Source organism: Lampetra fluviatilis, chromosome 1 (assembly GCF_964198595.1).
Source record: "Lampetra fluviatilis chromosome 1, kcLamFluv1.1, whole genome shotgun sequence".
Taxonomy (NCBI): domain Eukaryota; kingdom Metazoa; phylum Chordata; class Hyperoartia; order Petromyzontiformes; family Petromyzontidae; genus Lampetra; species Lampetra fluviatilis.
The window spans coordinates 2816619-2840821 of NC_136275.1; the positions used below are offsets into that span (position 1 = coordinate 2816619).

Sequence of the window (24203 nt, forward strand, 5' to 3'; positions counted from 1 at the left end):
TGAAGTCATAGCCAACGCTTTTGTGCCGCGAACACAATGTTGCATAGGACTCGCATCGCATTGCGACTGCCCAGGATCACTACATACAAACTCACGGACTGACGCCAGCGTGGGGAGCTGCCACCAAGCGCGTGCGCGCGCGCGCGCGTGCGTGTCTGCACACACACACACAGACATGCGATGTGCATGCTTTTTTATTAGATGCGCGTTGTATTCATTATCTGCGTGCATCCAACACGTCCGCGAAGCGATTGCGATGAGCCTCCGCTCGAGCCGATGGGACGTCCCACGATCGCAAGACACCACGGACGAGCGACGAGAGAGAGAGAGGGAGGCCATCGCAACCGATGGCGTGGGAAAGGCGCCACGCCTCATCATCGCTTCCTTCTTGTCTCACCTTGCAGCTGCTGCATAATTGACACTCGTCCTCCACAAGGCCTGCTCTGATGGCGTCCCACCATCTGGCTTTATTCGGTTCTTCTCCCTGGTCACCAACCTCTGGGTGTCACTCGAATGCCCGTCTTAGTAGCATTGCCCCCCCCCTCCATCCTGCACGTGCCTCACTCAATGTTGCCGCCACCTTATCTTACTAATTATATCTGCAATTCTCTCGTAGCATTGTCTATTACAACTTTCCAATTTGCCTATTCCAGGGTTTCCCAAATTCCAGTCTTCGCGTGCCCCACACCCCCATCGACACCACCACCACCACCACAACGCTCCGACGCGATTCCGCGTTTACCACTTAACTCCTCCCCATTGAAATACCAATTAACTCATATTCTTAGGTTTTTTCGGTAAAGTCACGTAGGTAAAACATTTAAATTAATAAAAGTAAAATAAAACAAAATAAAAAATCACGACGTTTCGGAAGCAACACAAGCCTCCGTCTTCAGGTGGAACCGTCACAGCCACGACAGCTGTACTTGATACAGCTGTCGTGGCTGTGACGGTACTTGATACAGCTGTCGTGGCTGTGACGGTTCCACCTGAAGACGGAGGCTTGTCTTGCTTCCGAAACGTCGTGATTTTTTATTTTGTTTTATTTTACTTTTATTAATTTAAATTTTTTTACCTACGTGACTTTACCGAAAAAACCTAAGAATATGAATCCTTGCAGTCACGAAAGCTTCAAATCTAGAACCAATTAACTCGTTCGACGCTGCACGCGCCCGCTGATCGTTAACACGTCCCACGTGGCGCGCTCAGCAATTAACGCTTCCTGCGTTACGGTCTCACAATCCCCTGCATGATGCACTATTCTCCCCAATAATAACCTTTCTTTAGAGAGCACCTTTCATACCACGATGTTCAATGCCACTTCACGCGAGTAAAGTTAAAACCAACATTAAAAAAGCACATAAAACACTCGTAATAAAAATACACAAAGAGAAGGAAGAATTAATAAGACGGTAAAATACTCACGGCATGCCAGAATCAAATCACACAAATAGGCCTTGAGCCTTCATTTTAAAACTGTCACTGTAAGCATATAGAACCTCTGAGCGCAATCATGCAGAGGTCCACAGTCGCGAGGCATGAAGACAAAATAAAACCACACCGAATCCTCAACTACTCTCTACGGACACCTTCCGAATCTTTATTTAGACTGGAAAAATCCGGGGAGATGTGGAGTTCTTCTTTCACAGATGTCCTGTAGGACTCCCGTGCCAAGCACTCACAACGTACTGTAACACCCGCACCACACTGCCATGAAGTTAAAAATTTCGTCATTTTTTTTTCTGGCTCACGATGTAAAGCCGTCAGAGCCTGCAAACTCCCTGGAATCACAATGGGCAATTTGTCCCCGAGAGACCGAGATAATATGCGCGTGCAAATTCAATAAACACATTGTAAATGCAATGCAGCGTGTTTGGTTTTTTTTTATTGTTTTCATATGTTTACTTTTACGTGTGAATGACATCACTTATGCCAGCAAGGGTGAGTAAAAATAAATGTAATTCGCTTTAAAACGTTTAATCCCATTCACTTGAAAACGTGTAATCCTAAAGGGAACGAGTGGGAATAAAGGTAACGTGAAAAATAAAATAACCAAACGATTCGTGGATCGTAAGCGCAGTAATTTGACTACATTTACCATTCCTATAAGACTAATGCTAATGTAACATGAATAACTTTCAACCTTTTTGTCAATCCACTGCTGGACCAAGGCCTCCCCGTGCCGCGTCAATCACTTCGCGCTCCCTATTCGTGTGCTTTGGTGAAATTCAAGACAACAACACAAACCCGCAGCAAACATCACACGCCACTGACGATAGTCGTGCCCGAGGAATCAAACGCAGGTTTGCCGTCCAGATGCATCGAAGGCTGCGCTTTTTTGTTTGCATTACGACTGCAGGTATTGTGGTCTATGCAGGTGTCAGTTTTGTTGCCGGATAGAAGGGTAAAAAAACAATTATCATATTTTTTACTGGCAAATGAAGTTCCAATGGTGTTTATTGCTTACCCCGAGCTCTCATACTCTGATTGTGCATTGTCTTTGAGTTGTGCTCCTTTTGGCGTCATCTGGTCCAACCCATGTGAGACTAGGCTCTAAGGAAAACTGTATCAGGTGTGGGCCAATCAACTTCAAGGACAGTGCATATATTATCAGAGTTATATTTTTTGTTTGCATTATGGCTGCAGGTATTGTGGTCTATGCAAACATGCCTCCTTGTAAAAAAAGGTGTCAGTTTTGTTGCCAGATAGAAGGGTAAAAAAACAATTATCATATTTTTTACTGGCAAATGAGGTTCCAATGGTGCACTGTAACATAATTAATGGGATTGAAGCCTGTACCTGGCCAGAGACCAACATGCCCGAATGCCCCATCTCCTGTGCTTCCTCTTGACAGGCAAGGCTACAATCTCCCCCCGCCCCCCTGCACCGCACCTCCCTCAACCTCCCCGTCGACATCAACAGCCCAGGCATCGTGATCCGACCCTAATGATGAGCGCGGGCGTGTCCAGGGTGACAGTAGAAATGTTCTTCCTCGGGCCCTTCGGATGCTTCTGAAGCCTCTGTGAATGTAGCGATGCTCTGTTGGTCCGTCCTGCTGATACATTGGAAGAATGAATAAGTATAACCCGTAAAAACAAAAATTTTCACTATAAATCCTTTATATGCGTGGCGGCTAGAGTCCTCTTGTCCTCTGGCTTGAGATGGCTGCCACCTATGGGTCAGATGATTGCATTGCACCATTAAGCAATTGGTAATTAAATATAATTTTTTTGTCCTAAAAAGTGTAAAATTTTGGAAAAAAAATTTCACGAACATTAATTGTCACGCACAACGAGTCTGTGTGGAAAATGTCAGCTCGATTGGATCACGGGAAGTGGGTTAAAAAACGACCGAAAGATTTGCACGGTCCTAAGCAAGCAAACGAACTTAATGTAAGGATTTTAAAAAAAATGGGACAAAGAAAGAGCTTTAACATGCACGTCGGCAGGCTTTCGTGACCAATATCATCCATAAGAGTTTTTTGGGGGGTTAGATCGCGTAAATATATAAACGTGTCGTTAAAACCCGCCACCACCCGACACAACCAATTAGTAAGGGTTGTCACGTGAACAGAACATGATGAAGCTAGTTGTAATTACTGGTGAAACGTCGTACTCAGATTGTAAATGTTGTGGCTTGGCTCTCCAACACACCGGTGCTGCTGTACTAGTGACGAATTGTCAACGTTCTGTTTACGTGACAACCTTTACTAGTTGGCTGTGTCGGGTGGTGGCGGGTTTTAACGACACATTTATATATTTAAGCGATCTAACCCCCCAAACAATCCTCTATTACGCAACAAAGAGCTGGTGGGCGATACTTTAACCATACGTTCCATTTACAAAGTAACATGGTGCATGGCATCCGTTCCGTTTTAATTTCATAATAGCCTAATTGAAATACAATGAAAATCCAACATTTGCATAATTAGCCTATTGCAATACAAATCGTTAATGAATCCCTCTTCAGCGTAGTTGTAATGAGGCGCCGCTGTGATTTATTGTGCTGTAGCGGAACGCGTTCATTCACTCACTCGTTGTAGTCAACAACCCATTTGAAGTCTGACCGTCGTGGTAGGCTGACATTTCTCATTCGTGTTGAGGTGGAGTGGTGGCGGAGTGGTTGGGGCACTGCATTATGAACTTTGCGTGTGCGGATAGAATGAGCGGCAAGTGTGTAGACCTGAGCTGGACCGAGACACCCACACTTTACCAACATGCGGTAATCAGTGCGGTGAAGTATGATCTCACCCCCCCCCCACACACACAACGACTGACACGCCATTGAGAGGCCTTCATCCAGCAGATGATTGAAAAAAGGTTGTAGAATGTAGAGGATGATTCAGATGTCTTGTGACACCCCCCCCCCCCGCCAATTAATTGACTCCTAACATATTTTTGTTCCTTTGCATATTCATTTCTGCTTTCAATAAACCTTACTTTAAAACAATATTATGTTTTAGGGAATGAAATGCGGGTCACACGATATCTGGACCACCCTCTATGTTGTGATACATTTTACATTAGAATAGTAATAAAAATTGTACTTTAAAAAAATAAGAATAGTGAGATCATTGTTTTCCCTCCCATTGCGTTGGCTACAAAATGACCTTTGTTTTAAATTCACGTTATAATTGTCCTCAATGTGTGTTCATTATGGCGTGGGACCTTGGTCTACAAGGACTGTGTGTTGGCTTCATTCAGATGTCGACTGCTGTTTGCACGGCCACAACTCCGTGATAATTTGTGAAGGACATTTGGAGAGTGCACAATAGATAGTATTCTTATTGGCCTCACGCCTGCGCGAACATGCTCAGAGCAAGCCTTGATTTGGTTCGTGTTGTGCACTCGCTTTTACTATTCTTTCACCACGCAGTGTCCTTTAACTACCTTAAATTGTAGAACATAAATGTTTACTACTATAATGAGCCAATAATGTCTGTGTGTCCCGCGCGTGACGTCAATCCACGTCGACCAGCCCCCCTCATTAATAATCATGAACAGATGACGTCCTCCACATGGACCCCCCCCCTCATTAATGATCATGAGCGGGTGACGTCACTCTACATGGAGCACCCGCCCCCCTCATTAATAATCATGAACAGATGACGTCCTCCACACGGACCCCCCCTCATTAATGATCATGAGCGGGTGACGTCACTCTACATGGAGCACCCGCCGCCCTCATTAATAATCATGAGCATGTGCCGTCACTCCACATCGAACAGCGCCCCTCATTAATAATCATGAACAGGTGACGTCCTACAAATGGACACCCCCCCCCCTCCATTAATAATAATTAGCGGGTAACGTCACTCCACATGGGGGGGGGCGAGGCGCCTCCTCCCCCCTCCTCAGCGTCAACTGACAACCATCACTACAAAGGCAGAACCCTCACGTCACGTGATCTCCGTAACGCTGTTGAGACATCGAAGTAAAAAGGACGTCGTGATGAACACGAGATTATAACCTTTAAATGAAATAAGTCTGTGTCACCGCGACCTTACAAATTGCACACGAATTGATGCAATGAATATATCACGTGGCGGTCTGATTTTCGCATGCAAGTTTCAGATTTACTGCAATACACCCGTCCTTGGACGACGAACAGGCTAGTTTATATAACGACGCAGTCTGGCTCTGATTCGTTTTTTTTATTCATTTTGTAGCTCAGGCAACAGCACAACATAACAATCTGCGCAGTGGAGCAGACACCGATGATGCCATAACTGTGTTTTGTCTCTCTCCAAAATGTAGCAATCTTTGGAAGAACGTAATCAACCAGGTGAGGTGTTGACTGTTGTGTTAGCCGAATCTCTGTGTTGTATTGCATTACATTTCTAAATTTGTTTTCTCATTCATTCTTACCCGATGACGGTTGCTTGTGTTGCAATCGAAACGTCGTATTTTATTATTATTTAATTTATTTTCTTTCTACGCGACTTTATCGAAAAAACCCAAAGAGTAATTCCTGCAGTCACGAAAGCTTCACATCAAGTTTTGCTCAGTATAATGGCATGGAATTTGGGAGTAATCGAAAACAGGTGAATGACCATGACAAATGTGTAGTTTTTTTCGCCCCATTCAGCCGTCGGTGACACCTGGATATGAAAGGTGTCGTGGGGTTAATGGCGCACGGCCTCTAATCGCGAGACAAATGAAACGCCCGATTTGGGTCCTGGCAGCGCATTTGTCTCACTAATATCAATCCCTTTATGAAACATGCACCGATGGTGGCTAATTAAAACCCGAGTGTGTGTGTGTCGCTGTTAATGGGCTAAGCCCGCACGTGGCCAGTAATGAGAATACTGCCACTTTCGTCTCGTGGGATTCATCACGGCTGCACGTGTGTGGGGGGGGGGGTCTCTGTGGAGCCGCTCCTGAGAGCAGCGGTGTCTTCCTCCTGGCCCTGCACCCATGCATGGCACGCACGCTCTTCAACACGGCGCTTTGACGAACGTTTGGCTAAAGGGGTTTTTTTTTTTTGCAGAATTTTTAAGCAAACGGGATTTCACAAAATAACTTTTTACTGTTTACGTGCTCGGCAAACGCACATTGTATCCGTTGGTCGAGTGGGCGAGGTGAGACGGAGATGTATGTCCTCTCCGAAGAGACGGATGCGTTTGCACGTTTGACACCCACCAGATGGAAGATAGTGAATCCTGGTTGTCGCGCGTGGGATTAAACTACTCTGCAATGCAAACACGTGTTTTGGTCAACATTGGCTGACGGGCAAATCAAAATGAAATGCCGAGAATGGCAACGAATTTATTGCACTTCATATTGCCCGGTGATGACAGAGGCACGTTTTCGCTCGAGCGACAGATCAGGAGCCGTACGCGACGAGAAGGGAACAAATGACATGCATTCATTCGCGGAGATCACGCGGACAAAGTAATGGGGGGATAAAGACGTGTTCGAGCAGGGCTGCACGACAAAGACACATTTAACGTCACCTTTTCTTTTGTAAATAACTGCTTTTCTCAGCGTGGCTGATGAGTGAGCGTGCCCTTGGAAATGCAGCTGCACTGATCACGTTGTTGTTGTTGTTGCTGTTGTTGTGCTGGAGGGAGCGCTACTGCTCGCAGGGCTCCTCGCGTGAACCTGCCCCTTGCTCGCACCCTCACACGCCTCGGATTCGCACAGCACAATTGCCAGAATTCCAGTACCCAGCCCTCAAGGCCAGCATGCAGAAGGAGCAATGAGCAGACACACACACAAAACGTATTTACGTCGCATGTCATTGCATTTGTATCTACCAGAGGTGGGACAAAGTCATTGTTATGCAAGTCCAAGTCGAGTCGCAAGTCATCAAATTCATGACTCGAGTCTGACTCGAGTCCAAGTCACATGACTCGAGTCCACATCTCATAGGTGGGACAAAGTCATTGTTATGCAAGTCCAAGTCGAGTCGCAAGTCATCAAATTCATGACTCGAGTCTGACTCGAGTCCAAGTCACATGACTCGAGTCCACATCTCATAGGTGGGACAAAGTCATTGTTATGCAAGTCCAAGTCGAGTCGCAAGTCATCAAATTCATGACTCGAGTCTGACTCGAGTCCAAGTCACATGACTCGAGTCCACATCTCATAGGTGGGACAAAGTCATTGTTATGCAAGTCCAAGTCGAGTCGCAAGTCATCAAATTCATGACTCGAGTCTGACTCGAGTCCAAGTCACATGACTCGAGTCCACATCTCATAGGTGGGACAAAGTCATTGTTATGCAAGTCCAAGTCGAGTCGCAAGTCATCAAATTCATGACTCGAGTCTGACTCGAGTCCAAGTCACATGACTCGAGTCCACATCTCATAGGTGGGACAAAGTCATTGTTATGCAAGTCCAAGTCGAGTCGCAAGTCATCAAATTCATGACTCGAGTCTGACTCGAGTCCAAGTCACATGACTCGAGTCCACATCTCATAGGTGGGACAAAGTCATTGTTATGCAAGTCCAAGTCGAGTCGCAAGTCATCAAATTCATGACTCGAGTCTGACTCGAGTCCAAGTCACATGACTCGAGTCCACATCTCATAGGTGGGACAAAGTCATTGTTATGCAAGTCCAAGTCGAGTCGCAAGTCATCAAATTCATGACTCGAGTCTGACTCGAGTCCAAGTCACATGACTCGAGTCCACATCTCATAGGTGGGACAAAGTCATTGTTATGCAAGTCCAAGTCGAGTCGCAAGTCATCAAATTCATGACTCGAGTCTGACTCGAGTCCAAGTCACATGACTCGAGTCCACATCTCAGAGGTGGGACAAAGTCATTGTTATGCAAGTCCAAGTCGAGTCGCAAGTCATCAAATTCATGACTCGAGTCTGACTCGAGTCCAAGTCACATGACTCGAGTCCACACCTCTGGTATCTACTAAATGATCGCTTGCAATTTAGTGATGAACATCGCCGGACACAGGAAGCTATACATTTGCGAAGGAAAAATACATTCCGCCGAACGCATTCCGAATTCACATCAAATGCCGTACCAACAATTGAGTTTGCGTAATAATACATTTGGAGGTTTCAATACTTAAAATCTACTAAAATGTAAATGAGAACGGAACGGTCTTGTTCCTCTCGCTCGAGGTTATATTCCTTGCCATCTGTCATACAGCGATCGTCTCATTGCCGCAAAGTGTTGTTGTTTATAAGCGCTCACAGAGATCCTGCCTCATTATCTGCGAAGCTAGACATGCACAAAGCAGCGTGGCCTCGTGGCGTTTGTTCCTCTTTTCAGACCGGGATGCTTCGTCTGAACGAGCAGTGAACACGCATTAGCACAACAACAACAATGCCACACCGTTTACGGAGCAACCAGTTGTACATTTTCAAAGCACAATGAACCCATGTTCAAATTCAAACAACGAAGCCACCTATGCTGTTTACGCATAGCATTGCCAGCGCATTTGCCAAAATGAAAATCTTCATTCAGAAATCCATTACTGATGGCAGGGCCTGCTATATATATTTCGTCTCGCACTGTGGAACTCTGCAGCGTATATCACCAAACCATTCTGCATACAAATCATATCAATGCATGCATATGCTTCTCGTCATTTTATAGAACACGGTAATTATGATTTCTGCATGGCGCATGCTGTAATATTGTTTAAGCGTGAGGATGCATGAATACTAAATGCTTATTGCACGAATGTTGAGTGATATTTGTGTATTTCACGTACGAAAGAAATTAAATTACAGCATTAGCAGACGACACGACGGTATATTGCGATTACAGGAGAGAATGTAAACTATTTGAGGCTTTTATTGTTGTTGCTATAAGCCGTCTGGCACGAGAAAAAAACCCGACCACAACTATTCATGTCTATGTTAGCTTGTTATATAAAACAATGGACATATCACAATGAAATGAAAAAAAGACATCTCTTTGTGTGTCTCTCTCTCTATATATTCCAGAGCAATCAAAACGTTTTGAAAAGGAGATGCGAAAATACTGCGCTGACCTAATTCCAAAGGTTACGCGTAATGTTCATATTTATATGCTAATCGCCAAGTGAGTGTTATAACGGTTAATATCCTGAAAAAAAATCCAAGAGCAAGTGTGAATCTGAGCAAGATTTTAATATCGCCAGCTTCCTTTCTCAACACATCTTACTGTGTCCCGTGTGTCTCTGTGCATGCAGCACATCATGGTGTTGTCTCTCTGCAGCCCATGATGATGTTTTACTTGCAAGAAAAACAGCCATTCCAGGATGGGGGAGCGGGGGGGGGAAAGCCAGCTCCAGTGGAGGCATGTCATTAATTAAATAGCAATGCTAATCCGCCGATTGGTTTTACACGGTGATGCCGAGGGGCACATATGGCATTGTTGCAATGCAGTGTTTAAAGTTACTTAACTGCGTGCGTTCAATGGGAGAGTCTATGACTGAGGAAGCCAATATAATTGTCCTTTACGCTTTTGTGGAACCATTCTCATTCCATTGAAACCAGATTTGTCAGTGCATTCCTTTATTTCCGTTCGGAGTAAGAGCTCGCACACTTGCAGACACAAAGACAAAGATCCCCCGCCTAGCCGTATGGACAACCAGAGCAAGTGCTGTTCGTGACCACGTATGAAGGCTGGCATGGAGCACCGTGTGCCCGTCTTTGTCCGTCTCCAGATTGCCGATCTTCACTCACACCATGCTGAGTTCAACGTAGGGTGCTTATGCTGGTCATCGTGGTTAGAAATTAGATAAAGGTTTCCTGCATCATAGCGCAATGAAAAATAAGTATAACCCGTAAAAACAAAGTTTTTCACTATAAATCCTTTATATGCGTGGCGGCTAGAGTCCTCTCGTCCTCTGGCTTGAGATGGCTGCCACCTATGGGTCAGATGATTGCATTGCACCATTAAGCAATTGGTAATGAAATAAAATATTTTTGTCCTAAAAAGTGTCAAATTTTGGAACAAAAAATTTCAAGAACATTCATTGTCACGCACAACGAGTCTGTGTGGAAAATGTCAGCTCGATTGGATCACGGGAAGTGGGTTAAAAAACGACCGAAAGATTTGCACGGTCCTAAGCAAGCGAACTTAATATAAAGAATTTAAAAACACTTCAAAGAAAGACCCCCCTCCACTCCCCATTAGACATACAGACTGCTGAGTCAAATGCTGTTAGTGAGCACCTATGAAGGCTGGAATGGCACACGAGGAGGTGGGTGTGATCAGCACCACGCCCGGCCACCTTTGTCTCCCCAGAGGTGGTGTTTTATATACCACACCAGGAACTCATTTGAGGATGAGTTGAAATAGAGGAGGCCCAGGACTGGGATTGGTTTAAATGTTCGTCACTGATGTTGGCCCTGAGTGGGAATTTAACTCAGTTCACCGGGTTCGTAGTGCAATGCACGAACCATTATGCGACTGCTCCTCGCTGCAAACGATTACAATACCGCAGGGAAATGTTCACCCACACATATGTTCTGAACGTATACAATATATATTTTTAATGACAGTTATTGATTATGGTGATGGTGTACAAAGTGGCCCCAATTATAACCATAAACATTTTAGAGTTGATTTTCCTTTGCTCAAAATTACTCTGTCCATCATTGTCACATTTATAACATTTCCCGTTTTCTTTCCGTGTCATTAAGCGAGGACTTGCACTGGTCTAAATGTGTTTACAAGGCAGACACCAAAATCTCACCACCCCAGCTAACACAGTTGCTAATCTCAAAGGCATTCCAAATGTTGTCATGCTACAAAATGTAACACTTAGTGCTTAAAATCGCGCTTTCGTATGTGATGCTGCTGACATTTGGAGTGATGTGTACGGATCACATTTAGCATCTATTTATTTATCCTTCAAGTCTCCGTCATTTTGTCTTCATCGCAATTAGCATATATGACTCGAAATAATTTGTGAGAGCCTGGATGAATGCAAACTTTTCCACTGAGCGATATGATTCTCTATATGCCACAAATACTGGGCATCCTGGAATTTGCTATGACTACATTTTACATGTCATTATGCTCGCAATCATTTTAGTAAAACATTATTTACACGGCATAAGAGGACAATGGGTCGGACATTTTGAAAGTCACTTTTGTCGCTATTTTTTTTATTTATAAAAACGTGAAGCATCATCCATAATTGAAGTACAGCATCTACATTTTCCTGAAAACATTTTGTAAATTGATTCAACTACTTTTATTCTAACTGGTCCTGCTTCTTTGACGATGTCTACAGTTGTAATATCAGTTCCAGGAGCTTACCCTAGTTTAATCCTGCCAATGAGACATGTCTTTACCAAAGTTAATTGCAGTGAAATTGGCAAATGTTTTCTGAAATTGTATTGGAGATATATACCCATGAACATACATGAAAAGGTTGGTCTCCAAATATATATATACGAGCAAATTACAAGTATGGTAAGCAAGTGAATAATATTTGTTGGAGGGATGCAAGCAGATAAAATATCAGACTATTAATTTCACATGCATGTAACCCTATAAATTATGAAGTGAGTGATATGCACATTCGAGTATTTTTGAAACCTTACGGTGATTCCAGTGTGCCTAAAAGAATCGTATTTTCAATCAGCGCACATCACTTCACGTAAGATATGGATGTGAAATATGGGTGCCGATAAAATTAAATTGGACAAACACTTAAAAACATGCAAAGAAGAAGTGGAACATTGCTTTGAATTACACTGCGAGAAATTAAGCTAAATACACAGATTCGAGAACCAACACAAATTGGAGACACAACAATAGGTGGTCTTGCGCAGGACACATCACACAAAAGGACGATTTTCGATGGTCTAGACTTATGACAGAATGACAGCAGAAGGCGTCACCGTAGGAGCTACGAAATCGGCTCACGGGGACAATGAGGAATGGCGACGATTTGGCAGCGGCCTTCATTCAGCAGTGGATAGATCATGGCCGGTAATGACGACGGTGTTCAATGTTTTCGAACGAGCGTGTTCCCTGCTTTGTTTTGCCAACACGTTGCCTGCTTCTCTGCATATATTTAATCCCAGGTCTCTGGAGATTAGACGATTTCCGGTCTCAAAGGGTTGTTTCGCGATCGTAAATAAAGGTCATCTCTGTGTACTCTTTATTAACGAATGCGTGTCTTCTGTACGCAACGGTGATACACAATTCAGGCCCCCCGTGCAGGCAAGCAAGCGCTGGGCGCAAGCAAAAGCCCTGTTGGGAAAAGCCAGGCTGCCTGGGCTGTGACAGCTCCCGATGGACCCGCATACTTCCCCTTCAGCTGCCAGCGGCGGTGCGATTGACTGGCCGCTGTTATCGATTGAACACCTCCAATGCCGGTGGGCCCTGGAAGCCATCCCCCTTGAAAAATTCCGCGACACTGCAAATGCGAGAAGTCCCTTCGCGTGTCATTGTGCATTCAGATGTCTCCGCGAATGCAATTGCCCGTGAAGAAATTTGGCGAAGATTTTGCGAATCGGGAGGGGTCGTCTCGCACATTGGCGAGTGCCTCTCTCGAATACGCCAAAATGCACGTAGAATGGAAATAATAAAATAATAAAAATAAAACATAATAAAATAATTCTCACGACGTTTCGGCCACAACGCATTCGCGGAGACATCTGACTGTCTCCTCGACAGACATGTTCTCCACCTGAGGACGGCTGCTTGCGTTGTGGCCGAAACGTCGTGAGAATTATTTTATTATGTTTTTTTATTTCCATTCTACGTGACTTTACCGAAAGAACCAAGAAGATGAATCCCTGCAGTCACGAAAGCTTTAAATCGAAATTTGACGAGTCCGTTCTTGCCGTGCCCGTTTGATGTCGAAGTGCTGCATTATACGCGCTCTCTGCAAGTGACATGCAGAGCGGGACTTTCGGGTCACAACATTAAACATGGAACGGCAAGATGTGATATACCGCGCATTGTATATCAGTATATATATACAGCTATTCTCTTAAATGCGATACAGCGAACGGAAGCTTTGATGTCGGCGATAACGTTAGGATTTGGTGAACGGCACCGAGTACGCACACACACAAACACACGCTCGCTTCTGATTTGCGTACATCCCTCTCTTTAAATAAGTAACACTCTCATTGAAACTCGATCATCTACAGCCGCAAGAACCTGAAGGTGCATTTCGAGGTAAGTTAAACACAATATGCGCAACGGATACAACGGAGTGACCGCAGCATTCGCAGAACCTCACGGGTGTTGCATTGGGAATACAACAGTTCACTCCTTTAGGTTAATTTATTAGCAATCCTTTTGGCGTTGAGAAATTTCCACAACTAGGCGAGCGACAAGCACAATAAATCAGCGGCAAAACCCGGGTGGGACTCCCCGACGCTTTAGGAGGAGACGAAGCAGCCCCAGGGCAGTACGCCGACTCTCGGTGCGTCTGTGATGTGTGCACTCCTAACGCCTCCGTGTGACTGAAATGCACTTCTCCGTGCGTCTGCCAGGTGTGTGCTCTCGGTGCGTCTGTGATGTGTGCACTCGTAACGCCTCCGTGTGACTGAGATGCACTTCTCCGTGCGTCTGCCAGGTGTGTGCTCTCGGTGCGTCTGTGAGTTGTGCTCCCCTATGCCCCTGTGTCTGTGAGGTCTGTCTGTAAGGATGTGTACTCTTGTGTGATTGTCTATGTGTGTGTTTTTGGATGTGTCTGTGTGCTTGCTAACACGATGTCTCTGTGCTGTGTGCTTGTCTCTGTGTGTTTGTGGATGTGTCTGTGTGCTAGCTAACACGATGTCTCTGTGCTTCTCTGTGTGTCATTGGATGTGTCTGTGTGCCAGCTAACACGCTGTCTCTGTGCTGTTTCTTTGTGTGTGTTTTTGGATGTGTCCGTGTGCTAGCTAACACAATGTCTCTGTGCTGTGTGCTTCTCTGTGTGTGTTTTTAGATGTGTCTGTGTGCCAATTAACACGATGTCTCTGTGCTGTGTGCTTGTCAAGGTGTCTGTCGGGAGGGTGATGGGGGATGGGTCTTGGGGTGTCTTTGAGGTTGTTGTTGTGCTCGCTGTGTACTCACGTCTGTGCGTGAGAGGTGTGCTCTGGGCTTACGTGCACCACGTGATGGACGCGTGAGATGTGCATGGGAACGACACTGTCAATGTTAAACAAACTTTAGACAAATGGTAAAAACACGACACGGAATGAAAAACGATGCGCTTAGCTCTTGTCTGTCGTGCATTCTGTGCCTTCTGCTCCGGCTATCGCACCCGCTGTGTGTATGAGGGGAAGGCTGTGACGCCAATCCATCGCTTCATTGAGCTACATAATCAGAACTCCGTTCCGTCTCCACGCACAACGCCCACATACACACAACGAAAATTACATCCAATCAGCCTATTTGGCACAAATATAATGGAGGCACTTAAGCAAGGCAATGATGCCTCGGTTTCGACCTCCTGGATCTCATCAGCGAGAGGCAGCAAGGCTTTGTTTAACACCGAATCACCAAATGTCATTGGCTCTTCAGTGAGATTTCAGAAAAGTTGGCGAGTAAGACGAAGACGAACACGTTTCTGGAGTTTCGATTTAAAGCTTTCGTGACTGCAGGGATTCATCTTCTTGGTTTTTTCGGTAAAGTCACGTAGAAGGGAAGTAATAAAATAATAAAAATAAAACATAATAAAATAATTCTCACGACGTTTCGGCCACGTCGTGAGAATTATTTTATTATGTTTTATTTTATTATTTTATTACTTCCCATCTACGTGACATTACCGAAAAAACCAAGAAGACGTTTCTGGAGCTTCAAACCGGGAGGTTTTCTGATGCCCGGAGTGACGGCTCCGTGATGAATGAAGAGTCTAACTGGTTAGCATGCACGCACGCAGGTTTATATACATGCACGCGCGGGTTATTTACAGACACATCTGTCTGCACGTCAGGTACGACTCGTACACGTAGAGGGAGGTGAGGGACGTGCATGGGGGGGGTCATGTCTCTGCCAGCGGGATATGAAATGTCCTCACACGCGCATTGTTTACTGTTCCACAGGCTCCGGTCATTAATATTGAATGGGATTGCTTATGGCCGAGATACAACAGTGGGGACTTTAAAAACGAGGGGGAGGGGGGGATGCGCCTTGCAAGAGATGCCATTTCATGATAAACAGCAAAACGCGTGGGAAAGTTGTCCCTCTTCTTGGTTCTTTCGGTAAAGTCACGTAGAAGGGAAGTAATAAAATAATAAAAATAAAACATAATAAAATAAAACATAATAATTTTATTATGTTTTATTTTTATTATTTTATTATTTCCCTTCTACGTGACTTTACCGAAAGAACCAAGAAGATGAATCCCTGCAGTCACGAAAGCTTTAAATCAAAAGTTGTCCCTGCAAAATCTTGGAATGCCGTGTTTGTTTCGCGTGATTATAATCCGAATGTCGCCTTGCTAACATTATTGCCCCTTATCGGCTCGTGTCTTCTGTTGAATTGCACCGACGGCTCTTTTGTTCGAAAGTTTCTTCCCGTAAAGCCTCTCGTGTTAAAACAGGGGTGATTGTTTCAATTAGGATGAGACATTTTAATCGGTGTTAACTCATCCAGCTATGCGAAGGTCCGATTAAGTTGCACGAATTCGCTTCTGGTTTTGGGTTTCGAGACGCGAGTTACCCCACCGCTATTCACCCCCACCCCCCCTCACAAACCTGGGGATGGAGGAGGCCGCATCTCTGAATCAGAATATTTATTTATTACCGGAGAAATCCGATGAGCTATGAAGCTTTTTTTTTTCACAGATGTCCAGTGGGCAGGGACGGATCACTCGGTGGGGCGTGGGGGGCGTGGGGGGCGTGGGGAGGCGATTGAGAACCAAACCAAGCCCCCCCCCCCCCCCCACTGGAGCTATGAAGTACCTGGTCCCTTGGACTCGAGAACCCGGTCTCCACACATCTCCATCCACCATGCCCCATCACAGCAAACAACAGCAGCAGCAGCAAGGCTAGTCAGTCTGCTTGCAACCACCACCACCACCACCCCCGGCGCTCTGTTAAAAGTCTCGTGGCCGTCAACAGCTGCACGTCCCAGCTGTTGCCCATTGCTCCGGCGGGCGGGCTCCACGGATGAACAATCGCAACCCCTTCAATCGCAACGCTTCGTCGTCATCGCGGGAGCCGCGATTACGACGAAGCGGGGCTCCCACCGCTCCGCAACGGCTCCGCTAACTCCACGCCTGTCGCCAGCGCACGCGCGCGTCTCACGCGCCTAGAACCAACCCCCCCTACTCCCTGCCTCGAGATGGACTCGTCTCATCACGTGACAACACCGCAGCCAATGAACAATGCCGTTTCGCGACTTGGACACGCCCACGCCCCGACGTTGAGGCGAGTGGGGGGGGGGTGCTCGTACTTAGTAGCGTCCACCCGCCTCCACCCCCCGTGGGGCGGTGCGGCTCTTCGCTGCCCGGAGGGGGAGCGCGAGGAGGAGTCGCGGCAGCGGCGGCGTGGAGAGACGCCGGCTCCCCCCTCTCTCTCCCAGGGGCTCCCCCCCCTCCCCTCTCTCCTCTCCCCCTCTCCCCCCAGGGGCTCTCCCTCTCAGCTCTTCCCTCAGTGTGTCTTCTCCTCGCCCGGCTTGTTCGTCTTCCTCTTCCTTCCTCCTACTGCTGCCGAGTCTCGCGCTCTCCTGTCGCTCGCCGCTCGAACGTGTGTGGAGTAGGAGGAGGAGGTCTCTGTAGGAGTTTTGTTGTTGTTCGTCAGCACTCCACCACCAACCACCAACAACAACAACCAACAACAACCAACAACAACGTCGCCTTGGCAGCTGAGTCCGCTCCGCTGGTTTGTAACCCAGGTAAGTTAAAAGGGGGGTGGTGGTTGTTGGCTTGTGATTTGTTTGGGGGGTGGAGGTTTTGACGGCTTCCTACTTTTAAATTTTCCGCGAGTTATTTTAGTTTTAGTTGCGAGTTATTGTTGGTGTTATTGTTGTTGTTGGTGGTGGTGGTGGTCTTGCGAGCCCTCGAACCGCACACGCAGCCGAGTTGCGTGGTGGGCTTGCCGGTCGCGTCACCCGTCACAGGCGAACGACGTTTGGCTGCCCCCCCCTCCCTCAGTGAGTGGCTCCCGAGAGCGAGGGGACACGGAGCCCTGCTGCTGCTGCTGCTCCTGCTGCTCCTGCTGCTGCTCCTGCTGCTGCTGCTCCAGCTGCTCCAGCTGCTCCTGCTGCTCCTGCTGCTGCTGCTGCTGCTCCTGCTGCTCCTGCTGCTGCTGCTCCTGCTGCTGCTGCTCCAGCTGCTCCAGCTGCTCCTGCTGCTCCTGCTGCTGCTGCTGCTGCTCCTGCTGCTCCTGCTGCTGCTGCTGCTCCTGCTGCTCCTGATATTCCTGCTGCTGCTGCTGCTCCTGCTGCTGCTCCTGCTCCTGCTGCTGCTGCTCCTGCTGCTGCTGTCCTCATCTTCCTGCTGCTGCTGCTCCTGCTGTTGCTGCTCCTGCTGCTGCTGTCCTCATCTTCCTGCTGCTGCTGCTCCTGCTGTTGCTGCTGCTCCTGCTGCTGCTGCTCCTGCTGCTGCTGCTCCTGCTGTTGCTGCTGTTGCTGCTGTTGCTGCTGCTGTTGCTGCTGCTCCTGCTGCTGCTGCTGCTCCTGCTGCTGCTGCTGCTCCTGCTGCTCCTGCTGCTGCTGTAACAACAACAAAAGCGGCGATGATGATTTAACATCGCCGCAGTCGTAGTTGGCGAGTAAACTGTAGACATCGGTGTTCGTGTGATGTGGATTGCGTTGGTAATGTTGGGAGGCGAAGTGAGAGTCGTAGTAAAAACTAAATTACATAGAAAACAGGGGGGACATAGACATAGAGTAGGGAAACAGGGGGTAGAGAGATGGGGTAGAGAGAGGGGGTAGAGAGAGGCAAGGGGTAAGAAGGAGGAGAGCAGAGCGTGAAATATTTTGTGAAATCTTTCATTTAAAAAGGGGGGGGGGGGGCATAAAGCAAAGCATTGAAAAAAAAAACTAAATGATGAACGAAGCAAAGTTCCGACTACACCGAGCATCTTCTTGTTTCCTTTGATCGTAAAAAAACGAGAGAGGCAGCAGCATCAGAAGCGGGATGATGATGAAGAAGAAGGGCATCGCCCCTCAGCAAATCACGGAATCGGAGAGGGTGGCGGTGGTGGATGACCAGGAGGAGGAAAACAGGGACTAGAGGAACCGAGGGGAACACGGACGGAAGGACTATTGGGGGGGGGGGGGGGGCAGGTAGAGAAGGGGATACAAGGGAGACCAAGGGGACAGGGAGAGGAGGGGAGAGAGGGAGGGGGCAGGGAGCGATGGTGTGGGATCAGATGGAGCAGATGAATGAAAGCGAACCGAGGGGGAAAAATTACATTGAAAACAGGGGGGAACGTAGAGAGAGTAGGGAGAGAGGGGGTAGAGAGAGAGAGGGGGTAGAGAAAGAGGGGGTAGAGAGAGAGGGGATAGAGAGAGAGAGGGGGTAGAGAGAGAGAGGGGGTAGAGAAAGAGGGGGATAGAGAGAGAGAGGGGGTAGAGAGAGAGAGGGGGTAGAGAGAGAGAGGGGGTAGAGAAAGAGGGGGTAGAGAGAGGGGATAGAGAGAAAGAGGGGATAGAGAGAGAGAGAGGGTAGAGAGAGAGAGGGGTAAGGAGGAAGAGCAGAGCGTGCTTCTTCGTGTTGATGTTTGTGTCTACGAAGAAAGTAGCACAGATTGATTTTATTTCACAATGGGAAAATTTCATTTAAAAAGGGGGGGTGGGGGGGGGGAGCACATAAAGCAAAGCAATGGAAAAAAACCCGACATGATGAACGAAGCAAAGTGCCGACTACATCGAGCATCTTCTTGTTTCCTCTGATCGTAAAACAATCGAAAAGAGATGAGAGCTTGCAAGCAGTGAGAGGTGGAGGAGGGACGAGGGGAAATGGGTGCGGAGGAGGGGAATGGTGGACCAAGGGTGATAGGAGGATGATTGGAAGCTCAATGAGGCAGGGGGGACTCGAGGGAGTAGGAGATACATTGGTGGTTCTTCTCTCAAGAGCTTCTCCAGGTGAAACGCCGGCTGCTCTATAATGTGGTAAAAAATACATTAATTTCTCCAGGAAAATCTCTCAATCTTGTTTGGGTTTGTTTGGGCCGATCTCTCAATCTATTCGTCTTATGCGCGATGGAGGAAATGTCAGTATCCAGAGAAAACGCCTGGAAAATGAGAGGATGACATCCAACATTTAAAATAGAGGTCAGCAGCCTAATACTTGCTGTAGTATTTCTCGTAAATTATGGTGCCATTTATTCAGGGTCCATCAATCGCCACTTCCGCCTCGCCGGACCTCACATTGTAAACCGAGTGTCACCCTATGGCCAGCTCTGCTGCTCTAATTATTGTGAGCCTGGCATCGGCTCCGTTATGATTTACAATGCAGTTTGGTGGTGTCCTTAGCGAATTGTAACTGTGGCAAAAGAAAAGCCACATTTGACCTTTTGTGCAGGGGGTTTTCAGGTAGGCTTTTTACCCTCCTCCACAAATTGCTGGCATCACTTATTCAGTCGACTTTAATGAAGTGGATTGGGGGAAATTGGCCAAGAAAATGCATGCCTGTTAAAGGAAAAAAAAACCCTCCTGGTTATAACTCCCCACTTTTGACTCAAACTTTGCTTTTAAGTCATTATGGCACTTACCTCTAGCAATGCCCGAGCTATAACCATGAACATGCGGTTAAACTAAAACTGTATTTTACCAGGTTAAGCCCACTGAGCTATATAGCTGTTTTTCAGAAGCAATTCGGCCACAAATTATAGCTCAACAAAGTCGTTTAAGAATTTGAAATTTATAGCAGTCAAATACTCTCAAACGCGTTTTTCTAAACGTGGAGGGAAAACTCGGAGGCCAAAATCCACAAGACTACGGGCAGGACATGCAAACTCCAAATATACAGGAATCAGGGTCTGAATCGAACCCACGACCTCCTGCATACCAGGCGAGGTAGTTAACATCTCACCACCTTTGCTTGGTATTATTCGTTACGAATAATACAAGGTGGAGAATTAATAAATGGCCAGGTGGGTTTGCAAGTCATCGCAGCTAAATTCCGAGTCAACTAAATCGTGTTTGATAGAAGAAGTATTTGCACCCGATAATCCCACCTGAGTCAATGGTTAGAAGTCATCAGTGGTTGTCTAAGGACTGACAATTATTTCCATAGAGCAATGCCCCCATACTGGCTTGGTTCAGGAGACACTGACTTTTATTGACCAAAGAAATGTGTAGATTTTTTTTCTCGACAGACCTGTTCTCCACCTGAGGACGGCTGCTTGCGTTGTGGCCGAAACGTCGTGAGAATTATTTTATTATGTTTTATTTTTATTATTTTATTATTTCCATTCTACGTGACTTTACCGAAAGAACCAAGAAGATAAATGTGTAGATCATACGATTTTTGAAACTAATAAAGATGCCTTTATCGTAAGCAGCAGTATAAAATTGGAGACTATATTGGCGAGTTGTGTATAAAATAAGTAAGTCACAGTTTGCAGTTTATTCTGTGAATTTTGCAAATAAAAAGTAACATTTCCTCCCATGAAAATTTCAGGCATGCAGCAGATGCAGCCATATTGTTGCCTACATCTGTTTATGAGAACACTCTCACTGGTGATGGAATTGTAAACCTGGTTGTATGCTTGGCGTTTTACTTGGCAGCACTTTCCAAACGAGAGGCGGGAGTGCTTTTACAGTTGACTTGTGACATTTTCGTGATGTAATATTTTTCAGCTCTAAATTAGCACCGCATGCTCAGAACCCAGAGGCAATGGGAAGTCTGACTAACGAGTTGCGAAACGAAAATTACGGGCCATACAAAACACCCAGGGGCATAAGAACACTGTATACTACATGTACCATGGAATACATGATATACTAGAGTAATATATTTTTTGTCTGTCATAGAATGCATTGTTGTGTTCACACCGCCTAGCTTGTTCAACGTTTCTTATATGTGTGATATGCATAACTTGTGAAGAAAAATAACATAAATACTAACACCAACTTCCAGCTGTCGCTGTTTAATTCCATGCTGTTCATTTGAAGTTGGGTAAAAAAAAAAAAATGTTCATTCCATTTCTCAATTAAAATACAAAGGATCTTAACAACTTTTGTTAAAGATGCACAATTACACTTGAATGCCTTTGTTTCTTCACATCTATACACGTTCACGTGAAACCTTGAGCGCGCATCACACACGCGTTCGTTCACGAATTTTGGCTCGGCAGTAACGCATTGTCAATACAACCAACTGAGCAGCTGTAAAATGGAATTGCAAACAAAAATAGCACGTGTTTGTTCATGAGCACTGCCATCACGTATAACGTTTCATTTTTGTGAAAGGCCTGATTTAAATTATTTGGCTTCAAAGCATATTTTTAATTGTAAAAAAAAAATTATGCATTTTCACTCCGAGGCATTTATCATCATACGTTTGTTCAGAATGACGTATTTGTTTCAGATTTGGTTAAATATTCAGTTTGTATTTTACATTTTAAATGATTATACATCATGTAATTTTAAATGTTGGCCAAGGTCCCTTGTTTCATGGTAATTATTCCATTTACCAAAATAATGATGTCAGGATCTTATTATTGTTGGACATTAGCTGTATTTTTTATTATCATCTTAATTCCTTAGTGACACCTTACCCAAGTCCTGCATAATGTTACAAGCACCCCCTCCGGCAACACAGAATTCGCGTGAAACGGTGGTACCCATTGAAATACTCAATTTTTTATGCAGAAAGTCACTGTATGCAGCATTTATTATTTACATTTTGATGCATTTCTTCAAAAAAATTATTGTCAAAGGAGCTATTTACTTCAAACCATCCACGATGCTGCAAGGCGTGCCATGCATACGGCACGCTCTATGTTGATTATCGTTGATGTGGCAGGTTACGGTAAATTGACCTCGTGCAATATATGTACTTTTCTTCTTTTTCTTCTAGGTCTAAGAAATAATACCAGCTTCGTCCGTGCCTCCCGAGTTGAAAATGTGGACGGCACGTAATGCAATGTTATGACGCGATCTATAACCAGACTGTGACCTTGGCGCCCGTTGCCTTCAATTCCTAATGATATGAAGTCACTTTGTGGGTCTCCACCACCACACAGTGCAGTTTTGTTCCGCAAAAACCGGAGGGATTGAACGGAGCGGGGCGGTCTGGCCTTCTGCTTTGCCATGTTGGTTGCACGTGGAGGTCATAATATTTGGCATTAAAACAAATGCACCAAGAGCAACACCACGAAGCCATTTACCAATACCCAGCGGCACGACGTCTTCTTGCAATCGCAAATTTGTAATCTTTGGTGTGGGCGCAGTTGCAACGAGCGTGAATCTCTCCGCTTTCGCTCTTGCCTCGGGGTGGGGTGGGCGTAGCGGGGAGCTGTGGGACGTGGGGGCTCTGCACCTGCGGTGGGGAGCTGCCCGGGCGCCGCCACTGTGGCGGTGTTGCGGTGCACCATGCGGCGCATCGCCTACTGCAAAGTGGTGCTCGCCACGTCGCTCGTGTGGGTGCTGCTCGACGGATTTCTGCTGCTCTACTTCAGCGAGTGCAACAAGTGCGAAGACAAGAAGCCCCGGGGTCTTCTTCCTGTTCTTAACGGTGGGTGCCCTGGCCTGGATCCGAGATCCCGTCGCTCTGTTGTCGACACTTTGCGTTTATATTCCGCTCTTCCGCGGTGATGCGCCGAGCACTTGGATTGCGCAACGCAAAGTTTGCCCGCATTGCCGTGTAAAGGGTATCGCTCGGATTGTCACCGTTCGTTTTGGAAGGGAAAAAAATCTGCTTGAGGAATACTCTCTTAAATCTTGATTTGAAGCTTTCGTGACTGCAGGAATCCATACTTTTTGGTTCTTTCGGTAAAGTCACGTGGGTAGAAAAATAATAGATCACGACGTTTCGATCGCAACACAAGCAGTTTTTTTCTTGCTGTGGTTGTCCCACCTGATGACGGTTGCTTGTGTTGCGATCGAAACGTCGTGATCTATTCTTTTTCTACCTACGTGACTTTACCGAAAGAATCAAAGAGTATGAATACTCTTTTGTAAATGGTAAAAACACTGACATGGAACTAATTATGTTAACACGCGTTTGTCATAGAATTTGACACCGCCGCCGTTCCTGTCTTCACGCAAGAGCTTGGGTTGTATGTAAATGCGCCTTGAAGGGTCTAATTAAACTAAATGGCTGATACAGTACAATGAAATATGTGTTGTGCTGGATTGCTTGCAGGTGTTTTTGAGCATTTGGTAAAGCTCATAATAACAACTTATGTGAGTAATGAGCATCGCCTGCCATCATCAGCCATGTTCACATTAACACCCGTAAGCATACGTTCCATTCACGCTGCCTGTACAGGTGTTCTTTTTCAACAATGGGACGGTGGCAGGACTTCACGATTTGCATTGCTTGCAGGTGTTTTTGCAACAGTGAAACCCATCCTAGCTGGCATCTTTGCCATACACCCTGGGCTACTCTTCTTGATTTTTATCATTTGCAATTTAATTGCACTGATTGGAGGCAATGTTTCCAGTCACTCAGAGCTCATCACGCTTTTAATCTGCATGAAGATAAAGACCCCCGTACAGCCTTAGCAGACTGTTGGGGCAAGTGCTGTAAGCTCGCACCTATGAAGGCTGGAATGGCACACACGAGGGTGGGTTGCCAGTCGCCCGCCCGGCCGCCTTTGCTTCTCCAGCGGCAATGTTTGCATGCCGCACCAGGTACTCATTTGAGGCTGAGTCAACCTAGCGGAGG

At 46.2% G+C, this 24203-nt stretch overlaps 1 protein-coding gene across 1 annotated transcript in view; it reads left to right on the forward strand.

The window, feature by feature from the left end:
• The first annotated feature begins 16848 nt into the window (after window positions 1-16848).
• LOC144951291 (polypeptide N-acetylgalactosaminyltransferase 13-like) overlaps window positions 16849-24203 on the forward strand; it is an 89941-nt gene continuing 82586 nt past the window's right edge. Inside the window, exons 1-2 of the mRNA XM_078881527.1 lie at window positions 16849-17254; window positions 22392-23048. Of these exons, the coding sequence (XP_078737653.1) occupies window positions 22907-23048 (142 nt within the window). The 5' untranslated portion in view covers window positions 16849-17254; window positions 22392-22906. The remainder of the gene's footprint in view (window positions 17255-22391; window positions 23049-24203) is intronic.